The sequence below is a fragment of the Pogoniulus pusillus genome, chromosome 4 (assembly GCF_015220805.1).
Source record: "Pogoniulus pusillus isolate bPogPus1 chromosome 4, bPogPus1.pri, whole genome shotgun sequence".
NCBI classification, from domain to species: domain Eukaryota; kingdom Metazoa; phylum Chordata; class Aves; order Piciformes; family Lybiidae; genus Pogoniulus; species Pogoniulus pusillus.
This window is the reverse complement of record NC_087267.1, coordinates 46,840,414-46,854,361: the sequence shown is the minus strand read 5'-3', so window position 1 is coordinate 46,854,361 and position 13,948 is coordinate 46,840,414. Positions and strand designations below refer to the sequence as shown.

The window sequence follows — 13,948 nt, the reverse complement described above, 5'->3', positions numbered from 1 at the left end:
ACTGGAGTGCAGGAAAAAATTTGTTCCAGTGAAGGTGGTGAGACACTGGAACAGCTTATCCTGTCATGGATGCCCCCTCCCTGGAGGTGCTCAAGGTCAGGTTGAACGAGACCTTGATCATTCTGGTCTTGTGGACAGTGTCCCAGCCCATGGCAGGGAGGTCACAGGCTCACAGGATGTTAGGGGTTGGAAGGGACCCAAAGAGATCATAAAGGCTAACCCTCCTGCCAAAGCAGGACAATACTAACACAGAGGAACACATCCAGACAGACCTTGAAAGGCTCCAGGGAAGGAGATCACACACAACCTCTCTGAGCAGTCTGTGCCAGTGCTCTGGGACCCTTACAGTAAAGAAGCTCCTCCTTGTGTTGAGCTGGAACCTCCTGTGCTGCCATTTACATCCATTGCTCCTAGTCCTATCCCAAGGCACAAGTGAGCAGAGCCTGTCCCCCCCTCCTGGCCAGCCTTCAGATACTTACACAGTATCTAGCATGTAGTTGGAACTAGATGACCTTCAAGGTCCCTTCTAACCCAAACCATTCTATGAGTCTATGAATTGTACAAACCATCTACACTCCTCCATGGCATACCAAGGACATCCTGCATCTGTGAGCAAGCTGTTCTCCCTGACAAGCTTTTCTTTCCCATTCTACTTGAATTCTTAACAGATGGGATCCATTTCTGATCCTTGAGGCAAGGATCTCTACCCTCTAACTCCCTCAAGAGGAACACTGTCTTCCCCAGGACACAAAGACAACATTGTGTATGCTACACTCAGCAGTCATTAGAAGTCAGCTTCAGTTGTACTCTGTCAAGTTTAACTTCTCTCACCTGGAACACGATGTGGTTTGTGAACACGTGTTTAATGCAACAAACAAAATACTCTGTTTCTGCTTCTGTGAGCTGCACTGGTTCTGAAGACTTGAAGAGTGGACCCAAGCCTTTAAACTCTGGAATGGCTGCCAGTTGTTCTGTGCAGGAAGGAAAAGAAGATGACACTTAGTGACAGGATCTTTCTCTGCTCCTGCCTAACATGTGCACATCCTCCCAACAGTCCAACACTTGAAGGATGAGATTCAAGCTGAAAGTCAGTAAATCCTGTCCCAGGTTGCCCAGAGAGCAAGTAGATGCTCCATAGAATGAGTCAGGGTTGGAAGGGAGCACAAGGAGCAGCCAGTGCCAACCCCCCTGCCATGCCCAGGGACACCCTGCCCTAGAGCAGGCTGCACACAGCCTCAGCCAGCCTGGCCTTAAACATCTCCAGCCATGGGGCCTCAACCACCTCCCTGGGCAACCCATTCCAGCCTCTCACCACTCATGGTGAAGGACTTCCTCCTTATGTCCAGTCTGAAACACTCCAGGTCAGGTTGTTTAGGGCTGTATGCAACCTCCTGTAGTTGCAGATGTCTCTACTGACTGCAGAGGAGTTGAACTAGATGACCTTGGAAGGTTCTTTCCAATACAAACCAGCTGTGATTCTATGATTCACTTTCCAGTGGTACCCAGCAAGAGGATAAGGGGCTCTGGGCACAAGCTGGAATACAGGGAAGTGTCACCTGCCATCATGAAAAACTTCTTTGCTCTCAGAGTGGTGAAGCTCTGGAGCAGGCTGCCCAGAGAGTTTGTGGAGTCTCCTTCTCTGGTGAGATTCCAAACCCACGTGGATGTTGTGACCTTGGGCAACTTGCTGTGGGTGACCCTGCTTTAGCAAGAGAGTTGGACTGGATGATCTTCAGAGGCCCCTTCCAACCCCCACCATGCTGGGACTGTGGGATTCAAGTGCTGGAGACCCACCAGTGATCTTCCCTCCTACCTTGAAATATATCCTGACGTGATGGAGCAACTTTCTCAGGCTTGCTGGTCACGAGGGCAATCTCTGCCAAGAAGAGGAGCAGACACTGTGCTGTCAACTACATCGTGGTGGAGCTTGAAATGCCTTCACTTCTTCACTAAAAATCCCCCAGCCCATCGTGCTTCACACATTCTGCCTGGCTCCTTAAACACACTGAAATGCCTCTTCTGGGAGGCACTACGTTGTGATGGGGGGGAGGCAGCTGCAAGGAGCACAGGGGGGGAGGCAGCTGCAAGGAGCACAGGGGGGGAGGCAGCTGCAAGGAGCACAGGGGGGGAGGCAGCTGCAAGGAGCACAGGGGGGGAGGCAGCTGCAAGGAGCACAGGGGGGGAGGCAGCTGCAAGGAGCACAGGGGGGGAGGCAGCTGCAAGGAGCACGGGTCAGGGGTGGGGGCAGCAAGGAGCAGGGAGCTTTGAATATTGATAAGTAACTGACGATTTGCCCAAAAAGAGGCAAAAAGGAAGCTAGAGGAAGAGAGTGGAGAGAAGGGAAACTCTCAGATGTTTTCTTGGGGAGTTGTACAAGAAGGTGGAAAGCAGCCAGTGGAAGTGACTGAGCACTTCTGGCATCTGCCTTTTGGCTTGATTTTGTTTCCTAACCATCTAGGAACCAATGAGTTCTGATTAGCTACAAACTCCTCCCCGGTAAGAAGATGAGGAGGAGGAACACTGACATTCTTTCCACTGCTATTCCTTTGGAAGGAGAGCTGTCTTCTTTTACCTGCAGGCTCATTTCTGCAAAGCTGGAGACTCTGTAACCTGTGTGGCATTCAGCTGAGCCACCTCCAGTCCCTGAAGTCCTGACTCTACCAGGATGGCAACCAGCTTATAGATGTCAAGTATCACCATGGCAACTTGGCTGCTTAGATCTTTGGATGCAGCCTGAGTGTTACCTGCTTTCTGCTCAATGATGGGTGCAGTAGCCAGTGGAACTGTTTTCATATCAAAAGGTTTGTCAGAAGGCTCCAGGGTGTATTGGTGAAGGGCTTTCTCCATCCCAGGAACAGAGACTGTCAACCCTGTGAAGGAGGAGGATAGGCAGAGAAAAAAAACAACACCTCAGTTTTAATATCAGGAATTGTGGCATCCTGGCCTGGATCAGCCACAGTGTGACCAGTAGGACCAGGGAGCTGACTGTTCCCTGTACTAGGCACTGTGAGGCCACACCTCAAGTACTGGCCTCAGTTTTGGGGCACTCACTCCAAGGATGACATTGAAGGGCTGGAGCAGGTTCAGAGAAGGGCAACAAAGCTGGGGAAGTGCCTGGAGAACAGGGCTGGGGAGGAGTGGCTGAGGGACTTAGGGTTGCTCAGCTTGGAGCAAAGGAGGCTGAGGGGAGACCTTCTAGCTCTCTACAACTCACTGAAAGGAGGCTGGAGCCAGGGGGGATTGGTCTCTTTTGCCTAGTAACAAGTGACAAGCCAAGAGGAAATGGCCTCACATTGCACCAGAGGAGGTTTAGATTGGACATTTGAGGAAACTTCTTCACAGGAAGGGGACACAGTCTCAAGTTGTGGCAGGGGAGGTACAGGCTGGATGTTAGGAGGAAGTTCCTGGCAGAGAGAGTGATTGGCATTGGAATGGGCTGCCCAGGGAGGTGGTGGAGTCACCATCTCTGGAGGTGTGCAAGCAAAGCCTGGATGAGGCACTTAGTGCCATGGTCTGGTTGTTTGGCCAGGGCTGGGTGCTAGGTTGGAGTGGCTGAGCTTGGAGGTCTCTTCCAACCTGCCTGATTCTATGATTCTATGAAGTTCCACCACAGAAAATCACTCTTCCAGCAGCAAAAGCCCACCCCATCATAAAGAATGTGAAAGAACAGCCTGGACTTTGCTTTCCATCACTGACCATTAAAGATGTAGGCAGCATTCAGTGCTATCTGTCTCTGCTGCAGGACATTCAAGTAGAACGTCGCTCTGTCCCGAACTTCATCATCACTGTCCATCATGCACCTGTTTTGGAGAAGAAGAGGACAGCTGTCAGCCAGGTCAGGACATCCTGGGAGCTAAAAATGGCACTGGTAAGACTGGATTCACTGCAGTGAGAGCCTGAGGTCCCTCAGTGGCTTTTACACCAACAGGACACAGCAGCTGAACTTGAGGCTTATGCAGCTGTAGCGAGGCCGTCTCCTGCCTGAAGCACTTCATGATCTGAATGATCCCTCTCACCAGGGGTGTGTGCTACACCAGCATTAAGAACAGGACACTTCTGGTCCAGCCAGTTTAAGGAGGCTGAAGGCTCTGAACATGACTTGTGCAATGGGAAGGCCTTAGATTACCACTCGACCCTACACAGAAGTTACTCAGCAGTTACACAGTAACAGATTTTCTTGCTTTAGGGGATGGAGGAAATGTAGTAAATCACTGCAGATGCATTATCTGCTGAGGAATGTTCTCAAGCCAGACTGCTCTTGGATGTTTTCACATCTTTCATTTGCTAATCTGCAGCAGCATTAAACCAAGAAGGAAGGGTGGAAGACAGCTGTCTTCTGACTTCTTAACTGGGGTCTTGTGAGTACCACTATGGACTGGTCTGACTCAGCTTGTTCAATATCTTTACTGATCATCCGACAAAGGTATCAGTACATTGGTAAGTCTGCAGATGACAGCAAGCTAGGAGCAGGTGTGGAGATGCTGGAGGGTAGCAGAGCCCTGCAGAGGGACCTGGCCAGGATGCATGGGTGGGCAGAGGCCAAGGGGATGAGACTGAACAAGGCCAGGTGCAGGGTTCTGCACTTTGGCTACAACAACCCCAAGCAGCACTACAGGCTGGGGACAGAGTGGCTGAGAGCAGGCAGGCAGAGAGGGCCCTGGGGGTGCTGGTAGAGAGGAGCTGAAGCTGAGGCAGCAGTGCCCAGGTGGGCAGCAGAGCCAATGGCATCCTGGGCTGGCTCAGGAGCAGTGTGGGCAGCAGGACAAGGGAGGTTCTGCTGCCCCTGTGCTCAGCACTGCTCAGGCCACCCCTGGAGTGCTGTGTCCAGTTCTGGGCTCCTCAATTCAAGAGAGATGTTGAGGTGTTGGAAGGTGCTTGGAGAAGGGCAGCAAGGCTGGGGAGGGGCCTGGAGCACAGCCCTGTGAGGAGAGGCTGAGGGAGCTGGGGGTGTGCAGCCTGCAGCAGAGGAGGCTCAGGGCAGCTCTCATTGCTGCCTGCAGCTCCCTGAAGGGAGGCTGTAGCCAGGTGGGGTTGGGCTCTGCTGCCAGGCAAGCAGCAGCAGAAGTAGGGGACACAGTCTCAAGCTGTGCCAGGGGAGGTCTAGGCTGGATGTTAGGAGGAAGTTGTTGTCAGAAAGAGTGATTGGCATTGGAATGGGCTGCCCAGGGAGGTGGAGCCACCATCCCTGGAGGTGTTGCAGCCAAGCCTGGCTGAGGCACTTAGTGCCATGGTCTGGTTGATTGGGCAGGGCTGGGTGCTAGGTTGGACTGGCTGAGCTTGGAAGTCTCTTCCAACCTGCTTCATTCTATGATTCTATGACTTCCTGTCTTCTGTGGAGCCAGACAGCCCAGAGTCACTGAGAAGCTCAGCACACACAGAGCCAGACTGTGCACAGCCACTTACCTCTGCAACAGCACCAGAATGCTTGGAAGAAGACTCTCATTCTGTGCACCAAACTTTGCTAATGCACTGACAGCAGCTGAAGGAGGAAAGAGGAAGATGTCAGAGGTGCTCAAGCTGCAGCAGGCTTCACAGGCAGATTGTGGAGTCTCCTTGTTTGGGGACATTCCAAACCTGCCTGGTCATTGCAATACTGGGCAGTGTGCTCCAGGTGACCCTGCTTTAGCAGGATGATATCCAGAGTACATTTCCAAACCCCACCATGCTGGGATTCTGTGATTCTAACTAGGTCATGTAGTTCAATCCTCCTGCAGTCAGCAGGTTGCACAGGGCTCCAGAAAACCTGAATCAAAATGGTTCCATATGAGGTATCTACCACCTCTCTTGGCAATCTCAGTGTCTCACCACCCTCAGTGTAAAAAAATACCTTCCTTTTATCTAGTCTAAATCCAAATCCACATGTTCTCCCCACAAAATGTACATGTTCTCCTTTAAATTCAAATGCTCCTCTCCAAAACCCAAGTGTTCCCCTCCAAAATCCAAATATTAACCTCTCCTCCTAGGCTCTCTGTAAGACCTCTGGAACAACCATTGCCTCCCATTCCCGAACTGCTTCAGCCCAAAGATCTCTAGCAGAGCTCAGACGTGAAACCATTCAGCATGGAGAACCGAAGGCTCCAGAGAGACCTTACAGTGGCCTTCCAGAACCTGAAGAGTTCCTACAAAGGCTTGCAGTGATAGGAGGAGAGGCAATGGCTTTAAGCTGGAAGAGGGCAGACTTAGACTGGAGATTAGGAAGAGTCTTTCCAGTGAGAATACTGGAACAGGTTGCCCAGGGAGGCTGTGGATGCTCCCTCCCTGGAGGTGTTCAAAGCCAGGTTGGAGGAAGCCTTGAGCAACCTGCTCCAGTGGGAGGTGTCCCTGCCCATGGCAGGGGGTTGGAAGTAGGTGACCTAAGGCCTCTTCCAACCCAAGCCATGCTGTGATTCTATGATTCAGGCTGAACTTACCTGCCCTCACAGCCTCGTTCTCCAGCACCACCCTGTTGAAGATGAAGCGAATGTACTTGGAGGGGGATGGAGTCCTGGGCCCCTCTTTCCCCAGCAGGTGCAGGATCTTGGTGGCCAGGACAGTGTGTTCACAGTCTTCAATGAACTCACAGAGGTGAGCCAAGCCTGATTCCTTACTCTCAGGGTTCTCCTCAATGATGCTGATTATGCAGTCCACAATGGCTCGTTTGTACTCGAAGCCACCCTGGGAAAGGACAACCAAGGACACTGACACAGCAGGCAGAGCCCAGACTGTGGGGCTACTCAGTTTCCCTCATACTTCAATTATGTCTTACTACTAAAGAAAAAACAAGCATTTGGGCATAAAGAGAGAAGAGAAGGCAAGACGGATGACCTAGCAGGGCCTTCTCAGACACTCCTGACCCACAAATGCACCATCATCTGAGCACCTGTTCTAATCAATTTATGATGTTCCTGCTCCTGGCTCAGAACAATCCCATAAACACTTTAGATTTGGGCAGGAGTGGCTGGGAAGCTGCCCAGCAGAGAAAGGCCTGGAGGTGTGAGTAAACAGCTGGCTGCAGATGAGCCATCGTATGCCCAGGTGGCCAAGAAGGCCAACAGGATCCCACCCAGGATCAGGAAGAGCAGGAGAAGATGACCAGGAAAGTGACTGTCCTCCTGTACTCAGCACGGGTGAGGCCACACTTTGAATCCTGGGTTCAGTTTTGGGGCCCTTAGTCCAAGAAGGACACTCAGGGGCTTGAGTGTGTCCAGGGAAGGGCAACAAAGCTGATGAAGGGTCCAGAGCACAGGTTTGGTAAGGAGCAGCTGAGGGAACTGAGGTGGATCAGCCTGGAGAAAAGGAGGCTGAGGGGAAACCTCATTGCTCTCTACAACTCCCTGAAAGGAGGCTAAAGCCAAATGGGGACTGGTCTCTTTTGCCAAGGGACAGGACAAGAGCAAAGGGCCTCAACTTGCACAAGGCAAAGATCAGGTTGGATGTTAGAAGAAACTTTGCTGATAGATTGGACACAGTTAAACACCAGACTTGGCAGAGTTAGAAGATCATTGGACTCTATGACCTTAAAGGTCCATTTGGACTCTATGATCTTAAAGGTCCTTTCCAACAAAAACCATCCTTTGAGACCAATCTCTTTCATCAACACATTTCAGACAGGTCTGACCCACATGATAAACAAGGTCTTGCTCATCAGCCAGGCCCCATCACTGCTGTGCACCCACAGAGAGAAGAGACCCTTCAAACTATCTACCACAGCTACCTGCTAGCAACCAGAGAGAGCAAGTTTCATACATACATCATCCCTGAGCATGTTGGAGAGGAAGGTCATCATCACACTGTGCTTCCGAGGGTACTTCTGGCACAAAGCACTGATAGCTTGGACTACCACCACCTGCAGAAGAGAAGGACATTACTCACCTGCATCTATTATTCTATGCCAAACACAGGCTTCTTACTATCTTAAGTTGTCACCTTAACAGGTGACAAAATCAGGTGGTGGACTGTCAGAAGGGGTGTTAAGAATCCCATCCCAGCATGGAATGGTTTAGGTTGGAAAAGACCTCAAAGATCATCCAAATTCCAACCTCTTGCCATAGGCAGGGACACCTCCCACTAGAACAGGTTGCTGAAGGCCTCATCCAATCTGGCCTTGAACACCTCCAGAGAGGTTGTGGAGTTGCTGTGCCTGGAGGTGTTCTAACAAAGCCTGGATGAGGCACTTAGTGCCATGATCTGGCTGATTGGACAAGGCTGGGTGATAGGTTGGACTGAATGAGCCTGGAGGTCTCTTCCAACCTGGCTGATTCTATGACATTTGGAGGGGTTGCTCACAGACATTGTTCTGTCTCCCTTGACTGTATGAAGAGTGGAAAAAAAATCTCACCCCCAAACCAATCTGACTGCACAGGAGGGAGGCAGCTACAGTAACGACTCCAAAACTCTCACTGCACAAAGGAAATGATTGGCATTAGAATGGGCTGCCCAGGGAGGTGGTGGAGTCACCATCCCTGGAGGTGTTCTAGCAAAGCCTGGATGAGGCACTTAGTGCCATGGTCTGGTTGACTGGCTAGGGCTGGGTGCTAGGTTGGACTGGATGAGCTTGGAGGTCTCCTCCAAGCTGCTCGATTCTATGATTCTAAGATACTGCACCAGGAACCCACCAAACAACAGTCATCCTTTCTTGGAGTGGTGGGAGGCAATGACAGAGTGTATTTAAGTTGGAAAGCAGAGGACTACACCTGAATTTCAAGCTGGCTTTGCTCTCTATCAAAGCCACTGAAGGCTTAACAAAAAGGGAGCCAAAAAAAAAAAGAGCTTCATAAAAACAAGAATGGGAGAAAAACCTGCAGCTGGAAAGAGCAGAGGCCTCCAATGCCACACCTTAAACTCATCTGATATTTCTGACACGAAGGAAGAGATCTGTTTCATGAGCCTGTCTACGCTGCTCTCGCTGCCTGTCTTCAGCAGGGTGGTGATGGCCAAGGTTGCGATGCTGCGGTTGGAGTCAGTGATGAGGTTTTCCAGGTCCAAGTTGCAGGCAGTGACTGCAGAAGGATGTTTCATGGCCACCTGTAAAGGAAGTGATTCTGAAATTAAATGAGGGTAAAAAACCATCCCACAACTCAAAAGCTTTGGAATGTAGCATTGGTCACGTTGCAAAAGAACTTTAAGATTCAGTTCAAACCTTGAGCTGACACTGCCAGGTCACCACTAAACCAACACATCTCCATGGCTCTGAAAGCCCTCCCGGGATGAGGACTCCACCGTTGCCCTGGGCAGCCTGGGCCAGGCTTTGACAATCCTTTTAGGAAAGAAATTGTTCATTCTGTCCAACCTAAACCTCTCCTGGTGTAACCTGAGGCCATTTCCTCTTGTTCTATTAATTGTACCTTGAGAGAAGGCCACAAAATCACAGGTTGGAAATGACCTCAATGATCAACTGGACCAGGCAGGCAGCAGGGAGGGCGAGGGGAGGCAGGCAGGCAGCAGAGAGGGCGAGGGGAGGCAGGCAGGCAGCAGAGAGGGCAAGGGGAGGCAGGCAGGCAGCAGAGAGGGCGAGGGGAGGCAGGCAGGCAGCAGAGAGGGCGAGGGGAGGCAGGCAGGCAGCAGGGAGGGCGAGGGGAGGCAGGCAGGCAGCAGGGAGGGCGAGGGGAGGCAGGCAGGCAGCAGGGAGGGCGAGGGGAGGCAGGCAGGCAGCAGGGAGGGCGAGGGGAGGCAGGCAGGCAGCAGGGAGGGCGAGGGGAGGCAGGCAGGCAGCAGGGAGGGCGAGGGGAGGCAGGCAGGCAGCAGGGAGGGCGAGGGGAGGCAGGCAGGCAGCAGGGAGGGCGAGGGGAGGCAGGCAGGCAGCAGGGAGGGCGAGGGGAGGCAGGCAGGCAGCAGGGAGGGCGAGGGGAGGCAGGCAGGCAGCAGGGAGGGCGAGGGGAGGCAGGCAGGCAGCAGGGAGGGCGAGGGGAGGCAGGCAGGCAGCAGGGAGGGCGAGGGGAGGCAGGCAGGCAGCAGGGAGGGCGAGGGGAGGCAGGCAGGCAGCAGGGAGGGCGAGGGGAGGCAGGCAGGTAGGCAAGTGGCAGAGAGGGTACTTCCTAATCATATTTTCAAAGGTATTAAATATCTGGGACTCTGCTTCCTAACAGCTGAGAGACAGCAGTGTGCCCAGGTGGCCAAGAGAGCCAATGGATCAGGAGCAGTGTGGGCAGCAGGACAAGGGAGGTTATTCTTCCTCTGTGCTCAGCACTGCTCAGGCCACACCTGGAGTGCTGTGTCCAGTTCTGGGCTCCTCAATTCAAGAGAGATGTTGAGGTGCTGGAAGGTGTCCAGAGAAGGGCAGCAAGGCTGGGGAGGGGCCTGGAGCAGAGCCCTGTGAGGAGAGGCTGAGGGAGTGCAGCCTGCAGCAGAGGAGGCTCAGGGCAGAGCTCATTGCTGCCTGCAGCTGCCTGCAGGGAGGCTGTAGCCAGGTGGGGTTGGGCTCTGCTGCCAGGCATGCAGTGACAGAAGAAGAGGGGACACAGTCTCAAGCTGTGCCAGAGCAAGTTTAGGCTGGATGTGAGGAGGAAGTTGTTGTCAGAGAGAGTGATTGGCATTGGAATGGGCTGCCCAGGGAGGTGGTGGAGTCACCATCTCTGGAGGTGTTGAAGCAAAGCCTGGATGAGGCACTTAGTGCCATGGTCTGGTTGACTGGCTAGAGCTGGGTGCTAGGTTGGACTGGATGAGCTTGGAGGCCTCTTTCAACCTGGTTGATTCTATGATTCATGAGCTAACAAACTACAGCTTGTGGTTCAGAAATGACCAAACACAGCTTGAGCAGAGAAAAGATCTGTCCCCCCAAGGAGTTGTGGCATGGAAGATGCCAGTTCTCCAAACAGAGTAATCACAAGAAGAGTTGCTCTGCTTTAGGACAACACACCCTTATGAACTGAAGTCTGGTTGGTTTTGATGCTCAGATTGATGTTGAGGTGGTTTGGGAAGCACTCACTTTATTAAGGGTCCGTACAGCTGCGTATCTCAAGACAGGTTTGGGAGAACTACAGAAAAGCTGCAGCACTGAAAATAAAAGGAGGAAAAAAAAGCATATCAAAGAAGTATCTCACAATAAAATGTTACTGAGTAATAATAAAAACTGGCTCCCAGTTCTGCAGCTCTCAGGGCCTGCAATGGCTGGGGAGCAGAAAGTGAGAGCCACAGGACCTTACTAGGTGAGGAAAAGGACAACTGTCTTATGCCAGCACTTTGGTATTGAGAGATGCAAATAGTTTAGGCAGAACTCACAGCAGAAAACCAAGTCTGGCCTTCTTCAAAGAAAGGGAATGGAGAGGAAGGTCTCATGTATCCATACTCAACAGGCTGCTGCTAAATATTTCTGCAGCTCTATCCATAATTTATCAATAGCTTCACAAGTGAGTTAAAAATCACCTCCTGGGTTTCACCTGCTACCAAAAAAAGCTGCTTCTCAGAGCAGCCTGTGGCACAAAGTTCTCCTCTATCTTCCCTCCCATTCCAACTTGCTGCAGTAGGAAAAAGACAAGCATCACTCTGTGCCACCTCTCATCTCAACTCTGGATGAATTGGGAAAAGGGATCAATGTGTTTGAGATCTGAAAGTCCTCTAACCTGAGCGGAACATTCAGGGGATTTTTTACCATCCTTTATCTCAGCTGCAGCAGTGGTAGAAAGGAGTCTCTGACCAACCTGAGACAGCTGGTGCCAGCTCCCTGGCAGTGCAGTTTGGGAGGTGAATGATGGCAGAAGCAGCTTCATAAATAACCATCTCATGCTTATTCCGCAGGCAGCTCTCAATGAAGTCAAAGAGTGGACTCTCATGGCTGCAAGGAGAAGACATTTCACACTGTGAAGCTGAATTGCCTATGAAGTACTGAGAGCTTGGCAGAAAGCACAGCTTTCCCAGTCCCTACACCATCACACTACACACATCCCCACACTCAAGTGGCCAAGTGAGCCAGTGGCATCCTGGACCTCCAGCCACAGTAACTCCACCACCTCCCTGGGCAGCCCATTCCAATGCCAATCACTCTCTCCAACAACAACTTCCTCCTAAGATCCAGCCTAGACCTCCCCTGGCACAGCTTGAGGCTGTGTCCCCTTCTGCTGCTGCTTGCCTGGCAGCAGAGCCCAACCCCACCTGGCTACAGCCTCCCTGCAGGTAGATGCAGGCAGCAATGAGCTCTGCCCTGAGCCTCCTCTGATGCAGGCTGCACACCCCCAGCTCCCTCAGCCTCTCCTCACAGGGCTCTGCTCCAGGCCCCTCCCCAGCCTTGCTGCCCTGCTCCAAACACCTTCCAGCACCTCAACATCTCTCTTGAATTGAGGAGCCCAGAACTGGACACAGCACTCCAGGTGTGGCCTGGGCAGTGCTGAGCACAGGGGCATAATAAGAATGCTTTAAGCAGATTAAAAAATAACTTGAAGAAAGGAACTCTAAAGAGCAGCCACAAAATAAATGGAATTCAAGGTGAGTCAAAGTAAAAGGGATGGAAGAAAGAGACAAAAACTGCTCTTGGAAATAAAGTTACTCCCTCCCTGGAGGTGTTCAATGCTAGGTTGGATGAGGCCATGAATAACCTGTTCTAGTGGGAGGTGTCCCTGCCTATGGCAGGGGGGTGGAACTGATCTTTGAGGTTCCTTCCAACCTAAACCATCCTATGATTCCATACCTGTGTTCTGGTTTTAACACAACAGTTCTGTGTGTAGACTTCCACAGTCATTACAAAATGCAAACCTCCCTGGAGGTGTTCCAGACCAGACTAGATGAGCCACTGAACCACCTGGTCTAGTGAAAGGTGTCCCTGCCAATGCCAGGGAGGCTGGAACTCGATGATCCTCAAGGTACCTTCTAATCCAAACCATTTTATCAATCTATGAATTTCCTCAAAGTGTTTGTAACTCAGGTGCTTGCCTCTTACCCCTCATCAGACTCCTTCAGGAGCTTGCTGGCAATCCTGATCAGCATGCAGTAGGCAAACTGGGATTTCAGGCCAGATTTGGTGAACTTGTTCAGCATCTTGGAGACAGCAAGGCGATCATTCTTCCTCAGGTGATAGAGCAGCCCCAAGGCATGGTACTGGGAGATAAGAAATCTGCAGGTTATGAACACACACTGCAGCTGCAATACTCACTGTCAGACATAAATAAGGGCTAAACAATGATATCCCTGGTAAAAACACCTTCTAATCTCAGATGATCTGAGCTTCCTGATGCGTTAGAAACATCTGCAGTATTTCCTTCCCCTTCCCAGCCACCATAAAACAGCCTCAGTGTATTTCTGCAGACTAAAAAGACTCTTTATGGAGTGTTCATCTCCTTCATAATTTCATTTAAAGCCTGGATGAGGCACTTAGTGCCATGGTCCAGTTGATGGGACAGGGCTGGGTGCTAGGTTGGACTGGCTGAGCTTGGAGGTGTCTTCCAACCTGCCTGATTCTATGATTCATGGAGGGAGTCCTGAGCTGCTGGAGGGTCAGGAGATTCTACTGAGTGATCTGCCCAGACAGACAGGCTGAGGTGAATTGTTTAAGATTCAACAAAGCCAAGTGCTGGGTCATGCACCTGGGGCACAAGCAGCTCAGGAATGCTCCAGGATTGGAAATTGCTTAGGTGAAAAAGAACCCAGGGGTGCTGGCCAACAGCAGCTGCAGATGAGCCAGCTGTGTGCTCAGGGGGCCAAGAAGACTGGATGAGGCACTTAGTGCCATGGTCTGGTTGACTGGATAGGGCTGGGTGCTAGGTTGGACTGGATGATCTTCGAGGTCTCTTCCAACCTGGTTGATTCTATGATTCTATCAGCATGGCTTAGATAAGCAATGGTGTGACATGAGGACTAAGATATGCATTGTCCCCCCTGGACTCAGTACTGGTGAGGCCACACCTCAAACCCTGGCTTTAGTTTTGTGCTCCTCACTCAAAGAAGGACACTGAGGGGCTGCAGCATGTGCAAAGGAAAATGAAGCTGGTTAAAGGCCAGGAAAACAGCTCTTGTGAGGAGCAGTTGAGGGAAATGAGGCTGC

The 13,948-nt window shown here is 51.6% G+C and overlaps 1 protein-coding gene across 1 annotated transcript in view; it reads right to left on the bottom strand.

Annotated features, from left to right (window-relative positions):
* The window catches only part of COPG2 (COPI coat complex subunit gamma 2), a 30,782-nt gene that overhangs the window by 6,388 nt on the left and 10,446 nt on the right, over positions 1 to 13,948 (bottom strand). The window contains exons 9-19 of the mRNA XM_064142768.1: positions 12,848 to 13,005; positions 11,616 to 11,749; positions 10,904 to 10,971; positions 8,815 to 9,003; positions 7,730 to 7,825; positions 6,411 to 6,654; positions 5,404 to 5,479; positions 3,697 to 3,800; positions 2,745 to 2,870; positions 1,814 to 1,876; positions 832 to 971 (exon numbers count right to left, since the gene is read on the bottom strand). Coding sequence (XP_063998838.1) covers positions 832 to 971; positions 1,814 to 1,876; positions 2,745 to 2,870; positions 3,697 to 3,800; positions 5,404 to 5,479; positions 6,411 to 6,654; positions 7,730 to 7,825; positions 8,815 to 9,003; positions 10,904 to 10,971; positions 11,616 to 11,749; positions 12,848 to 13,005 — 1,398 coding nt within the window. The remainder of the gene's footprint in view (positions 1 to 831; positions 972 to 1,813; positions 1,877 to 2,744; positions 2,871 to 3,696; positions 3,801 to 5,403; positions 5,480 to 6,410; positions 6,655 to 7,729; positions 7,826 to 8,814; positions 9,004 to 10,903; positions 10,972 to 11,615; positions 11,750 to 12,847; positions 13,006 to 13,948) is intronic.